Source organism: Xiphophorus hellerii, chromosome 22 (assembly GCF_003331165.1).
Source record: "Xiphophorus hellerii strain 12219 chromosome 22, Xiphophorus_hellerii-4.1, whole genome shotgun sequence".
Classification (NCBI taxonomy): domain Eukaryota; kingdom Metazoa; phylum Chordata; class Actinopteri; order Cyprinodontiformes; family Poeciliidae; genus Xiphophorus; species Xiphophorus hellerii.
The window spans coordinates 243,454-258,702 of NC_045693.1; the positions used below are offsets into that span (position 1 = coordinate 243,454).

At 43.5% G+C, this 15,249-nt stretch overlaps 1 protein-coding gene and 1 long non-coding RNA gene across 2 annotated transcripts in view; both read left to right on the forward strand.

Moving 5' to 3' along the window:
• Positions 1-4,823: 4,823 nt before the first annotated feature.
• Positions 4,824-14,950, forward strand: LOC116712983 (uncharacterized). The gene is made up of 5 exons (XR_004337742.1): positions 4,824-5,998; positions 6,093-6,135; positions 6,362-6,427; positions 12,855-12,935; positions 14,922-14,950. It is a non-coding gene; the product is annotated as an uncharacterized LOC116712983 (long non-coding RNA).
• Positions 14,951-15,149: 199 nt separating this feature from the next.
• The window catches only part of LOC116713351 (zinc transporter 6-like), a 2,989-nt gene continuing 2,889 nt past the window's right edge, over positions 15,150-15,249 (forward strand). The window contains exon 1 of the mRNA XM_032553494.1: positions 15,150-15,155. Within this exon, the coding sequence (XP_032409385.1) occupies positions 15,150-15,155 (6 nt within the window). The remainder of the gene's footprint in view (positions 15,156-15,249) is intronic.

Sequence of the window (15,249 nt, forward strand, 5' to 3'; positions counted from 1 at the left end):
TGCTTCACTCCAACTCCAGTCCGTTTGCTCAGAAAGTCCGGTTCGTTTGGGATCAGCGATCAAACCTGATGCAGACCAGGAAACTTTGGTCTGACTATGAACCTAGGTTTCAGTTTGGTTGAAGTGGTGCTGTATATGTGAACACCAAGTGGACCAAAAGCATTAAGAGGACTACAGCGCATGGCATTCTGGGTAAATAGAACCAAAACAAACATGTGAGTCTAACACTAGCGGGAGAAATAATTCGTGGTTTTTTGTTAGAGAAATCCTCAAAGTCTGGCGCCACTCCACTTTACTTTCCATTGGGTGAAGAAGGAAGTTGCTCTCAGTGTCTTCAGAGGTTTTTGTGTCGTTTCCTTCAGTGGTTCTTGGTGCAGCGTCCCCACAGGCCAGGAGGGGAACAGGTTGGTTTGACTCAGTGCAGACAGAAAGAGAACCACAGCAGCTGGAGGTGGAGCAGATGATGCAGTTTTGGTCCCCAGTCAAACAGAATCTACTGGACTTTCAGTTGGATGAACAGCCATAAGGCTCCCATACTCTCCAGTGTACTGTACGTGTTCGTTGAACCACGTGGATTCTGCATTCACCATCAATGGTCGAGTTTTTATTGCAGATTGTACCGATTTCCTGGACAAATTCCTTCATTTCCCACAATTTCAGCCATGACTTTAATGGAAGGAGATCATTTATGTGACACTGAGTACAAATACGCATCATGGTAGTAAAAGTTGACCTTTGCATGTCCGTATCAGTGGACGTCCGCACTGAGTCAACCTCAAGTGCACACGTACCTCCAGAGTGAAGTAAGTATGTGGGAACCTTAACGTTTATTCTGGACCAGGTAAAGGACCAGTTAAACCAGTCTGACCAGCGATCTGAGGTTCAGTAGAAACCCAAGGAGAGTCCAGTCTCTCCACAGAGGGTCACTTGTTTAACATGAGCTGCTTTAACAAACCAGTACTCTGGGTAGTACTTTGGTCTTAATGGACGATGTTACATTGATCCTAGCAACCTCAGAGGGACTTCAGGGTCATAGGTCACGGCTGAGGGGGTCTGCAGATTGGGTGGAGCAGGTTGGGGCGGTTAGTGTGTCCCAACAGATGCCTGAGATCAGAGTCTCTGTTTCACCACATAAATGGAGGCATTGGAGCTTCGGTCCGGTTTCATATCGACTGAGGATGACATGATGATGAGTGTGTGTGTGTGTTGTGTGTGTGTTGTGGTTACAGTGTGTGTGTTGTGTGTTTAATCAGTCATGTTCTTCAGTTTTAAACATGTAGAGAAAAGCTCTTGTTTGCTGTTGTGACCCGTCATGTTGTATCTTTGCAGGGATCAAGGAGTCTGTCAGGTGGGTTCGGTTCTGTCTGGCCGTCCTTCAGGTCCAGTTTCAGGTTTCTTTCTAAACAATCAGCACTTTGCGTCTCTTCATCTCTGTCCTCCTCCTCTTCCTCGTCCTTGGGGATCCTCGTCACCGCAGCAGTTGAGACGTTCGATAGAAGCTTTTAGTTTACATCTGCACATCACAAGAGCTGACCCGACACCACGGCTCGCTCTGTGGGTCTCAGTTTACTGTTTACCGGAACCGATGCCACTAAGCCTCTGTTTGCTGTGGTTAGCACTTCCTCCCCTCCGTGTTTCTGATTCCCTCTTCATTTATGACCGGATTGATAAGACGACGGACCCTGAACTAGTCAGAATATAAAAAAACTTTATTATTGCTGCTTCCTGGTTTAGATCAGTTTATGCAAAAATAAGCTACATTTAGACCAAACCAGATCAGATTCAGCTGATTAAATGACCATCAGTGTGAGCACTGCTGTAAAATCAGGAGGTGTGGCATTTTGCTGCAGCAGTGACCTTAAAGAAGCATCTGTTGCTGCCTCTATAGGCCTCATGATTGACTCAGCCCAGACTTTGGTTGGAAGGGAAGACGGAAGAAACCAGATGAAGCATTTTAGCACCTTCACCTCATACCAGCTGTCCAGCATGGTGGTGGAGGGCTGATGGTTTGGGCCTACTTTTCTGGAACAGGAATCCGGACACCTTGCAGGCTCCTCTGTACACCAAAGTTTTATTTAACCAAATGTGAGTCCATCTGTCCATCAGCTGAAGCTTGGGCCAAACTGGGCCGTCAGCAGAACGACCCAGGGAGAGACGTGAACACAACAGAATATCTAAAAACAAAATGAATCCTTCGGGTTTACAGGTACAGAAACCATAAACACAAGCACCCATAAATAAACCTGCTTCAGATTTACAGCCGTTCCAGAAACGCAGCACAAAAACTCAAGCCTGGGATTTTTCTATGTAAAACAAACAGAAAATCAACTTATTGCATTAAAATCTTTGACGTGTAGGGGGCGCTAGCTGGATCAGTTGGTACCGTGTGCAGAGACTGTGGTCTTCAACCCAGTGGTCCTGGGTTCGGTTCCTGACCCATACACTGCATGTCTTCCTCTCTCTCTGCCCCATTTCCTCTCTATTTACTGTACAATAAATACCATTAGAGTCTAAATAAATGTTAAAATGTATGTGATTAATTAATCCAAGTTAATTCGTTTTAGTACTGGCCCTATTATATTTATAACCAACCATAACGAGAATATTAATATTGATATCGACCCAGATTTTCATATCAGTGCATCCATAAATACAATCATTTCCCATCCAATGATTGTGAATGAACCTTGTTGCTCAAGCAGCTTATTGATTCTTTTAGCTTAAAGCAACAGATCTTGGTAAAATAAGCCTGAGGGTCTGTAGGTGGTGAATAAACGTCCAGCTCAGTCTTCATGCGTCTGTTACTGTTGCACATGATCGCTGCTTCGGTCCTCCACTTTTCTTTACTCTTCCCTGGATGTTTGGGCTGCTCATGTGCAGACAGCATTAAATATTCATCCTCCTGCTTCTCCTCTCATTTCTCCTTCTTCCCTTTGACTTTCTCCTTCCCTCTCTCTGTCGAATCTTCTTTCACCTCACTTCTTAGCAGTTTAATCTTTCAGAAGAAGTCAGATATGAAGGAAACTTGGGGACATAAGAGAGGTGAGGACTGAAAAGCAGATGGTTAGAGAGTAGTTTGACTGAACTTCTCCATCGATCGTCTGATGCATATTTTCTTTTCATTGTGTGTGTGTGTGTGTGTGTGTGTGTATGTGTGTGTGTACATCATAAAATGTCTGTTCTCTGTCTTTAGTTTAGCTTTCTGCCCATCTGTGAGTTGTAGATGACGAACGTCTCGCCGGCTGTTTGTTGCTCTGGTGTCACTTCCACTCGTCCTCTGGGTGTCAGTGTTTGTAAGCTGGAGTCTTATGAAGAACCTGAGCCTGGCTGGGTGTGTGTAGGTGTGTGTGTGTGTGTGAGAGAGAGAGAAAGAGAGACTGTATGTAAAACTATCCGAGCACAGCGAGGGGAAACTGTAACCCGTCCATTGATTGGACCCGGCCTGTTTCAGGGTCACTGTGATGTCAGCGTTTGTATTATTATTGCTTTTATTGTCTGCAGCTTTTAATTCAACACAACACAATGACATCAAACCTCATTGATCCCTGTGGAGACATGAGCTGCAGCAGATCACAATAACAGGCGGATGCAGCGAAAGCAGACGACTGAACATGAAGACGTAAAACGATCTTCTGATCTGGAAACCTGGTGAATCAGGAGTTATGATGTTTTGCTTTTCTCCTGACAAATTCTCAGATTATCAAACCACAGAATATGACCACAATAGCCGCGTAAAGGCAGAAAGTCAGCCATGTAACGTGTGAAAATTCATTAGCAGGTTATTGATGTTCGCCGAGTCAGTTTGGACCAGAGTCTGACGGCCTTTAGACACGTCTTGGGAAAAGGATTCATCTAAAAGTTTTAGGAGCGTTTTGAGACGTGTTCTCCATCTGCATCTGGATTATTACAGCCATGCACAGCTTCTGATAAAACTACACTTACTTCCCTGGTTGATTCGCACCCAGCAAGTAAAAATCACAAATTCACATTTTATTTTTCTTCCTTTGTTTTATGCGACATCTTAAAGTTTACTCAGAATGTTCATAATAATTGGATGGAAACTGATTTATCATAAACTGAATATTGTCCCTCAGAGTTTCTGATGTCATTACATTGTTTCGATATTTGGATTTTTTCATATGTTTTTTGGTTGAAACCAGTTTTAAAAGTTTCAGACAAAAGAAATGTGTTCGGGCCGATGGCCTGAATCCTGCCAACACCTCCAGAATTTAATCATTTTTCCATTTCCAGTAATAATCTGGGTTTCCTGTAACGTTTACCTGCCTGTGGTCCTTATTGGTTGATTATTGAAGCGTTTAGGTGAGTTTTATGGGAATTCATCCCATCCTGGTTAAGGATTTATAAGATGAACTGGACCGAACCCTGTAGAGCTCCGTCAGTTACTCTGGTTCTGGAGGAAATCCTTGATGTTGGTTTGAAAGTTGGGTTCAACTCAACGGCTGTTACCATGGTAACGGGTCAATTAGCTGTGGTTCAGGCTCATCGATGGTGCCTGGTTCTGCAGCTCTGAAGCTGTTTTTATCGGTTTTGTATCAGTTTGCTCCGTTCTTCTCGTCTCCTTCCTCCACTCTGCCGCTCCTCTTCATCAGTTGCCCAGACTCTCACACTCTTTCTCACTCATTCACCTCTCCTCTGTCAGTCTGTCCATCATCCTGTCTCCTGCCTTCTCACTTCTCTCTCTCTGTGCCGTCTATCTGCCTTGATGTTTCCATCCATCTGTCTCCCTCCCAGCCTGTCGCTCTGCCGCTCTCCGCCCCCCTCTGTCAGTCTCTGCGGGTCTTTGCCGCGGGCCTCTCTGTCAGGAGGATTACAGGGCGTCAGGTTGGCCAACATGGACTCTTTTAGTGGGGAAACAAAATGTTCCTCTCAGCACAAAGCCGCTCTAATCCTGCCTCCTCTTCCCCCACGGCACAGCCTGATTACAGAAAGCTGACAGGCCGGAAGACGGACGTTTCGGCAGACAGACGGGCTGAAAGATTGACAGATGGACGGGCAGGTTTGCTGTATTTAAGCCAAGCTGGTCTCGTTGTTTGGTTGGTTAACAGACTGATTAGTTTCTGGTTTACTCACTAACTTACTGAACCACCAGCTTTCCTGCTGCACTGGCTGCTTTCTACTAACTGACTCAGATAAAACTGATCCAGTTTCCAGACTCATTGGGTATCGCCTGAGCAGCTGTGGCCCGTCAGTACAACCATAGTTTGGTTCTGCTAACCTGGCAAATAAATCCTGGGCACTGATGTGGTCTGAAAGACATAAACCTTAAAGATGATCCCATTTCCTAAGGTTCCTTCCAAGCCTTGGCGTCTGCATCCCTCAGCCCTCTTTGCCTCGCAGCATCTTCAGTTCCTCCTCTGCACACATCCAACCCATCTCAACCTCGGCTCCAACTTTCTCCCCAGACCACTCAGCATCTCTATTATTTATCTCTTTTATCACAAGAAAGAAAATGCAGCTTGGGAAGCCAACTTATCTAGATGCAATTATACTTGACACTGTTGGTTGTTGTTTTCAAATCCAGGAGTGGCAATCATTGTCCTTTCTGCTGAGTGTCTGGATCGCAGAGCGTAGAGATAAGGAAGACTGCAAATGTTGGCTTCTGTGGTAGTGCTAAGATGGTTTCCATTCTGCATGCTAGGATATATTTGGTGTTTGAACTATTAAAAAGGCAGTTATAAATTATTTCAGAGGGAGTCTCAAGTATTTGTAGAGTTCATCTGTTTGTGCCCAGCAGCGGTCCATAACTGCCACCAGGATCAGAGATCCACTGCGACACAAACATCAGATTTAAACGATGGTTTCACTGAAGCTACACAACCATCCCTGGTTCTGTGAAAGAAGGAATCACCATTTAAACCAGAGTTTGGTTTTGAGCCATGATGGAGTTTTTTCTAGTGAAGGGATGAGGATCAATACAGACTCATAAAAGAGCAGCTTCAGTCTTACAGATGATGCTGTGGTGTTATAGAAATGTCAGGTAAAAGTTTCTGCTACTGATTTGATCCACGATTCACCATCAGTGTTAAAAACTCTGAGGTTTTCACTGTTTCTGTGTTTTCTTGTCTTTACAGCTTTAACTGCCTACACATATCTCACCATCTTCGACCTGTTCAGGTGAGTACCCGGGTCATTAACGTGGGTTTGGGTCAGAGGTGACCCTTGGCCGACCCTGCGGGTTGGTTCTGTGATTCTTCTCCACTTGTCGCTCACTGACTCTTCTCATCCGCTCTCCTCTCATCTCTGGCCTTCCACCCCTCCATCAATCACCTGTTCTCCTCTTTCCCTGCCATCACCCTTCCTCTCCTCTCGCTCCGTCTGCTCTTCCTCCTCTCACCTGCAGTTTGATCACCTGTCTCATCAGCTCCTGGGTGACGATGAAGAAGCCCAGTCAGGTCTACTCATTCGGGTGAGTTCACTCTGCAGGTTGAAGCTCTTAGAGCTGATATTCCACTTTCTTTGATTTACTTCACTGATGGACAGAATCAATTAGGTAATGTGAGCTCATTGCTGATGTCTTTCCTTCTTGGCATTGTGGTAACACACATGTTCAGGGTTTCCCCAGAAGACTTGCTAAGCCTGGTCGTAGCAGCGCTCGGTGTTTCCACCAGGTTTTTGTTTTTGAGTTCAAAAATGTTTAGTTGACAGGAAATGTGAAAATATCACCAGGTAATTATGTGTTACTGGAAGGCAATAACAATACCCAAACACCAACTATAAAGTCTTCAAAAAGGTAAACATAAAAAGAAAATAAAAATAATTTTTGTACTTCAGATGTTTCATCTTTATCAATGATTTGCCTCTTTATTAGCTGAAGTTTCCGTTTCTTTTTCTGTCTTTGCTGCTGGATAAATGAACTTATAATAAATGAGTAATGCTCAGCCTGGTGGGGGTCGAGTAAAGCCTGGTGGCCCGCCAGGCTGATGATACACTGGGAGAACCCAGTGCATGTTTCATTTATAACGATGTCAGTGTTTTATACCGAGACTCTCCAGAACCGGGCCTGGTACAGAATGCTGAGGTTAAACTTTAATAAAACCCAAAGAGTGAGATAAAATCTCAGAGAACGGACCGGGTCACCAAGAAACAAACACACCGGCCCGTTCAGCTGCTTCAGTCGCTGACTGTTTGTCCATAAGAAGACGTTTGATCCTAAGAGGTGACCTCTGACCCCAGGGTTTGAAGGAGTGGCAATCAGGTGGAAATCTGCTTTTCAGCTTGACTTGAGTCCCATAAAGCCCCAGTGTGTGTGTGTGTGTGTGTGTGTGTGTGTTTAACGTTGCGTCCTGATGGTCTCCCAGTGGCTCAGCAGCAGATTTCTCCAGCTCCATCTAAGCCGCGGCAGCAGAAAAACGATCTTTCCAGGAATTATTCCGCTCCATTTGTACTAAATCTGGTTTATTGTTACAAGCTTTACTTTTCTGTTGAACTGATTGGTTTAAAGAACCACAACTAACCGGACCTTTAGCGCTCAGTCGGCTTTTAATCTGCAGTAGGTAGGCCTGCTCAGAGTATCGCTGATATCGTCATGGCAACGTCAGTGAGCGTAGCGTTCATAAAGCGAAGGACGGTTCAGAGAGCATTAATTATTGGCTTATATATTCCAAGAGCTTTAAATTGTATTTTCATGCTGGTGCAACATTGAACCAGTTGGACGGCATCTCAGGGCAGCAGATGCTCCCACTGGACACTAATGGCATTACCCAAAGGTTAAAGGTCACAGAGTGCAGATGAGAAACGGAGGAAAGCAGGAGAGCGGCAGATATAATATGGTCAATCTACTTGACTCCTTTTCACTCTTAGTGTCGACAACAGGTAGAAATGATCCTTTAAAAAAAGGCTTTTATAATTGAAACTGATTAAAATAGTTTGATTTTCTTTTCTCTGGGATTAATTACACATAATCTAATCTCAGTGATAAAGCTGTTCAGATTATACAGCATTTAATCATCCAGTAGCAAAGTTGTTATTTTGTAGCAATAATATTCTTCTTCAAATTAATAATATTGTTTATTGCTTCTGGAAAAAATCTGGATTTTTTCCAACATCTACAGTGAAACCTAGAACATGGCAGGCCAAGAAAATTAGTTTTTTGTTGTTTCCATTTAGAGAATAAAGTAATAATAATATAAAAATAAAGTCAAAAAGCTGTAATAGTACGAGAATAGAAATAAAAGCGAGAATAAAATCATAATGCAAAAATAAAGTTGCAGAATAAAGTCATAATAACTGATAATAAAGTTTAATATTACCAGAGGAAGGTGAGACTTTCTGTGAGATTTCCTCCATGAAATATAATAAAAATTAAAATGAGGAATGATGATTATTTTGGTATTAGTTTCACAAATATGGAGATAATTCATCTTTTTATACGTCAGAATCAAATTATTCTCACATCAGACCCTGATAACTGGTGAAGTTTTTTTTTCTTTCATTAAAACGACTTTTATTTTATAATTTTATGATTTTTTTGCCTGGTAATATTTGTGTCTTGATGACAGTTAAAATAAAATAAAATAAAATAAAAATCTTCCTGCTGAGCAGGGAGTTTTTCTCCCTGCAGATCAGAGGTGGGTTTGTAAATGAACTTTGACCTGCATCAGGCTGACCCGGTTTGTGTTGCTCTGGAGCGCAGTGAGGTCTGGACTCATCCCAGTGGAACCAGAACCAGAACCGTTCAGAGGAAGCATGGCCCATCACACCGTGACGAACGGAGCCGTTTCTACTGACCGCAGTGAGGAAGACGTTGGCATCAGAGGTTCTGGGCTCGCCGTCGCTCTGCTGTGACGGCGCCGGCAGCCTGAATATGAGGCGGCGGCTCTAATTCTGTTTTCCTAAAATCATCAATCTGACCATCATTAACTGGAGCGACCCAAACGCCTCGTGTGTCGCTTTCATCCTCCCAGTGAATCCTTTCTCACAGATTTCAGCGGCGGCGCTGTTCCTCCGCTGACGGGTCCGTTCCAGTCACAGCCAGGCTGGAGGTTCTTCTACATGGTGTCCGTATGGATTAGCCTCAGGCGGAGCGGAGCGTGACCTCCGACCTTGCAGCACGCAGCCAGTCCACTCAAACAAAGAGCACTTTGTGGGAGTTTTTGCTGGAGTCATCTGTGGGCGTTCACAGACTGACACAGACGACCCGCAGGATGTCGGATCTCCGGATCGCTGGCCGGTCCATTCAGTGAGAACTCGCCGGTCAACAGAACCGTCTTCAGCAGCTTCCTGCATTCAGAACCGTTTCTCTACTTCTCCTCCATCTGAATCACATGAACTCATCTAGATTCAGCTGAGCAGCTTTAACGCCGTTTATCTCTGTTTACACCTTTAAGTTTCCCATTTTCCTCAAAACCTGACAGATTTGTTTGGCAACATTCACTCAGCAGGCAAATCTGACCCAAGTTCACTTTGTCTTTTTTGTCCATTTTTGACCCAAATGCCACTTTTCCTCAGCAGACTGATCGGCCCCATTCTGATTTTACTTTCCACCTAAACCAATCTGATCTGTCCTCTTCCATATGAGGAACTGAATCGATTGTTTCCAAAGCGTCTGCAGCCTGAACAGCCATGTCGTATTTTATCCGACTCTTACGTCACCGATGTGAGACAGGAGTCATGATTCTGCACCAGAAGAAGCAGGACGGAGTAAATCTGGACATAAACGATGATGTTCCACTTTCTACATGTCACTGAGCTCATTGCTTCCCTCCTGCCTCTGGATTTAAACCTGGAGACGTCCGGAGCAACTTTATTGCCCCTCATCAGCCGCTGAGGTTGCAGTGTGTTCCTCCTGGAGTTTCCAGCCTCAGTCATTAAACTCACATCTTTGATGGATAGACCAGCTTCAGCTTAAAGATGAGCTTGTCTTTGCAGGCTTATTGCTGTTTTATGGACGAGCCTGTTGCTTCAGCATGAAGCTGCAGTCTTTATGCACAGCTGCCTGGTAAAGCTGTAAACTCTGAAAGCCGGCCACTGCTGCAGCAGGCTGTGAGCTGTGGTCAGGTATTAGACCTCCAGGTGATCTGGGAGGATATTGTTTATTTTATCTGATGTGATCATCATCAACTTTTGTTAAAATGTGCATTTTCAAGTATCGCATCAGAAAAGGTTGATAGAAACAGCAAAATGTGGAATAATTTCCTCGTTTCCAGCTGGTCCAGGTGGTTTCAGCTTTTTGGAAAAACTGTTAATGCGCTAAAGATGGAAACACATTTGCTGAATAATTCCTGACACAGTGAACTTTCCCCTCTGAGCCTTACCAGAGGCACAAAACGTAAATATTTGAAAACCTCTGTGTGGCTCATGACATCTGGACGTAGCTTCTGTCCTCTGAGTTGTGGTGACCTGCTGCTCTTCTAAAGCCCAGACGCCACAAACACCAGGAATCATCTGCATTTGAAAACCGACGCGTTTCGACTTATGACCTTCGTCAGGGTCACTCATCCGGTTTATTTACAAACCCACCACTGGTCTTCTGCTCTCACTGGGCTTCAACAAAGTCGTTTTCTAGAATTCAGGAGTTGCTGACGGTTTCACCTTTACAGTTTAGGTGAAAACCGTAAAGGTGAAACCGTTAGCAGGACGTCCATCCTGTCTCTGTGTCCAGATGGCGGATTGGTCAGAGACGATCATCCTGCTTTAAACCTCTCTGACCTTTGACCTGGGCTCCTTGGTTTTCTGGTGGTTCTCTAAAGAACCTCTGAGGCCAGAAACAGAACATCTGGACTCTACCAGCAAATCTCCTACAGGCACAAAACAAAAATGCTGGTCATAACAGGAGCACTTCTGTTCATTTGGTCAAACAGAAAGTAGTGAAAACGGTGCTGCTTGATTCTGACTCAGATCTCTGGTTCTGCAAACCTGCAGGCTGGATTATGAGAGCGCAGTCATTGGTTTCCCCCCCCGGTGTGTGGAGGATCAGAGATTTAACAATCTGAACCGGACCGGGCCGGGCCGGTGTTGAGGTCAGAGGTGGGATGTCTGTAAACAAACATGGCTGCAGTCCTAGAAACACTCGGTTTCAGTTTGTTGGTATTAAATGGGTCGTTGGATCGGTGACATGCAGCGTGGAGATTAGCCTCGGCGCTCAGCGGACCGCTCATTAAAACAGAACCGCTCATCCTGAACCCGAAGCAGCAGCACATCGGGCCGGTTCTTCTGGGCTTCAGGGTTCATTATTTAGTCATCAGGAAATTAAATTCAGGTTATTTTCACCAATTTCAGGCATTTTCCCAAAACAAACTGATGTAATTAATCTCCAGTTATATGGAAATACATCAGATTATCTAATCAGTTCATCCCAGAACTGTTCAAAAAGGGAAACAGATTCAAATCCAGATATTCCAGTTAAATTCTTTCTATGCAGTTAATTTCAGTTTTGCTACTTTTATTAAATTACAGATGCTTCACCGAATCAACCAGGATCCACCTTCAGTTTTCCTGGAAATATTCCCAAAAATTCCTGGACCTCCTGAAATGTCCAATTACTGAATTGTTTAATCAGCCTTGCGTCTCTTGGATTATAATTTCTGGCTTTATTTTCCCATCTTCAGTGGTTCTGACCGGTTCTGGTCTCAGTCGCCCGGTTCCTCCGGCTTTCATTGGGAATCCGCTTCATTTAGCAGAAACAGAAGCTCCTCGGTTCGGGTCAATCACGCGGCCCATCGGATCACAGTCGGCGTCGATCTTAACCCCATTAGCTCAACGCTCGCTAAGCTGCTCTCTATATGAGGAGGTCAAAGGTCGGCAACCGCTGTAACTGAATGTCAGTTCTGGGTTGGAGGTGGTTTCCCAGATTTAACAGCCGGGATGTTTGGATTCCCGTCGCTGAGCCGGTTTCCGATTGGCTGTCAGCTTCTTCTCCCAGATTCTGGACAAATCCTGAAACCAATCCAGATTTTTCTCTCTGGAGAAGAAAATCTGTGAAACTTTCAGAACTCGATAAAACTGTTTATTATTTCCATTAATTGAAATGGTATAGCCAAGTTAAGAAGGTTTGTACTAGACCAGATAACGTGACCTCCAAACCGACTTCCTGAAATCCTCTGATCCCAAAACCAGATTGTTAATCCCAAATTAGCTGCCTGACAGTCCTTGACTGTTTTCTAAAATATCTCTTCAGAGGGAGAAACCACAGCGCCTGCAAAGTGCAGCATTTCTCATTTATTTATATGAATTACATCACATGTATAAACATTTTTCTGCCTTCCTCAAATGAGGATCTGTTTACAATCTAGTAGCGAATCACAAACATTCGTCTCGTAAAACTCGACACATGGCAGGAGGAGTGAATGCAACCAAACCTCCAACTTCTTTCTCACCTAACAGTTTCTTCATGTTATCTTCCTGTTGCCTGTTAGATGTTGGTGCTTTTATGACATCAATCTTTCCTCCATTAATGGTTTGTGTTGGTGTGAATCAATCTGCAGAAAGCTGGAGCTCATCTTTTTAACGGCCACTAAAAAGTATAAAAACATGACTTCAGTCTTGGCTCGTCTTCACTCGCTTCCTGTCTGTTCAGGGAAAGATTTAAGACTTTTATTGCTTATTTTTACGTCTTTAAACGGTTTGAACCCAGTTTTATTAATCCCAGCGCGATGAAGCAACACGTTACAAGGCTGAAGTGTTTTTGAAGTGATACTCTGTGGTGAGGAATCTCCTCAGGTCAGAAGCCAAACATGAGATTAGATCACCTCAGTCCGGATCCGCTCCAGATGCTGGTGATGTCTGGAAGAATCGCTCTGAGGTCTCTCAGGTTTTCGCTTCGTGTTCTGAATGTTTGTCTGAGCAGGTTGGAGATGAATGGATCCACCAGTTTTTGTCTTTTTTCTCCTGTTCAGGTTTGAAAGGTTGGAGGTTTTGGCCGTTTTTGCCTCTACTGTCCTGGTCCAGCTGGGAGCTCTGTTCATCCTGAAGGAAAGGTACAGACATGGAATAATACCTGGATTTATTTGTTTGACCTGCTTTCACACAGAAATCCTGTTTAGTTGAGTTTCTGATGCCCTTTGCTTTACATTTTAAAACAAAATGACAGAAATGAGTTTTCTTGATGAAGTTTTATCATAAATCTTTACAGAAAAGATGAAAATTTTCCTGTTTTCTGTTTAAAGATGTGTATGTTTCTGCAGGATTTTCTGCTGAGATAGAAAATAAAATTGTTTTCAGACTTTTTACACATTTTCAACTGGGCGGCGTTGGGTTGGTCCTGTTTCCTGTTCCTGAACAGAGCGGCGCCATTAAAGCTCCTGAGGTCGGATCAGAACGAACCTTACAGGGAAACAACTTCACCAAGGATCATTTTATTAGTGCAAACAAACAAAATATAAAACTATTATGAGTTAAGAAGTCAACTTTAAAACCAAAGTGTTTTTAACAGTAGTTATAATAGATAAAACATTTGCAGATGTTTTTGCTCTAAATTGTTGGAAACCAATTTAGAGTTTTTCATTTTTCTTTTTTTTTTGTGCTGAAATCCAATTTCAGCAAAAAAAAAAAACAACAGGTTTTTGTTCTACAAATTAAATGTGATGAGGTCAGACTTCTGTGTGAACAGTTTACGTGTCACGAGTAACGTGTCACGAGTCTTCTTGCAACTCGCGCAAGAAGAACGTAGCCGTCTCCCAGCAGCGCTGCGTTTATGGCAGTAAAGATGGCCGCCGTCTCTAGAATAATTTTTAGAGTTGTTGACCAGCAGATGAAGAAAGTCCAACTAACAGCAACAGCCTTTAGTGGAGCATTGACCTCTGACCCGGTTCTGTTTGGATGTAGAATCGAACCAGGAGTGGTGGGTCGGGATGTGTTTTACTGCCCGGCTCCAGGTGTCACCTGAATACCCTGAATGTTTCTGTGTGTGTGTGTGTGTGTGTGTGTGTGTGTGTGTGTGTGTGTGTGTGTGTGCGTGCGTGTGTGTGTGTGTGTGTGTGTTAACTGGTGAACCTGGATGTTTGCAGGAATGCCACCGCATCGTCAGTGTAACACACTCACACCTTTCCTGGCGTCAGGTTTGGGGTCATCTTGAGGTCGTTTCTCAGGGAGGGGAGGGCTCAGTGGTCCGAGATCACAACACACACACACACACACACACTGATCCTGATGCCTAATGTAGACGTGATTTTTTTGTAGTTGATGAAATCGTTAATTTTTCTCAGTAAATCCTGAAGGTTAACGTTCGACCTTCAGTGTTTGACCTTCAGGTCAAACCACAGCCAGGTTCTGCTGCAGAAAAATGATCCTAACAACTCCAGCTGAGTTTAAATCCAGCTGTGGATTTAAACCGTTTAGTCACACATGGCTGAAAAAAGCTAAATGATGATTTAGTGGCCTAGTCAAAGTCTGGACTGAAAGTTCATTGGCATGGCACATTGATCTGAATATGTCTGAATAATGTCCAAAGTGTTACAGAAAAGCAAAAGCAGAAAAAATCTTAAAAATCTAAAAAAAAAAAGTGTTTATAAATGAGCGAATGTTGAAAACAAGTCGAGTTTATAAATTGGGATGATTTTAAATTATTGTTAAATAAACACACACATGGGGACAAGGAGAAAAACATTCAGATATTCAGCTTATCGTTCCCCAACTAAACCAAGATGATTACAAGAATAAAATATGAAACTGGTTTCCATACAATCCTGAGACTGGAGGGAGGTTGAACTTTTACCTCCTGAAAATTAATTTAGTTTGTTCACTGAAAATACCATCAGCCATGATGAGGTGTGTGTGTGTGTGTGTGTTTTCACCTGTTTGCTTTTTCCCAGTGTGTGTGTGAATGTTTGCTCCTTGTCTCCTTGTCTCCTCTTGTTCGGTTCATGTCTCCATCACTGTCTCACACACACACACACCCGGGTCGGGCCCACTCCGATCCGACCGGCCTCTGTTGTTTACTCACTGTGGTGTTTCTGTGTTTTTAGTGTGGAGCGCTTCGTGGAGCAGCCGGAGAAATCTCTTCCAACACCATAAAAACCGATGACACCACTGGCATTACTTCTCTGGTTCAGTTAAGCATCCCACAATCCTTTGCTGCATCATCATCAGTCACATGACCGACTCCCTCCCCTTCAGAAACACAAACAGCAACAAGATGGAAACAAACATCAGTTATTAAAATCAGCCTGGTTTTATGAATCAGAGCTGTACCGATGTTGGTGCTAAAATATAATATAATGTAATATAATATAATATAATATAATATATATTATATCTGTAGACTCTAAGAATTTTAGATTTATTTTCTTTCAT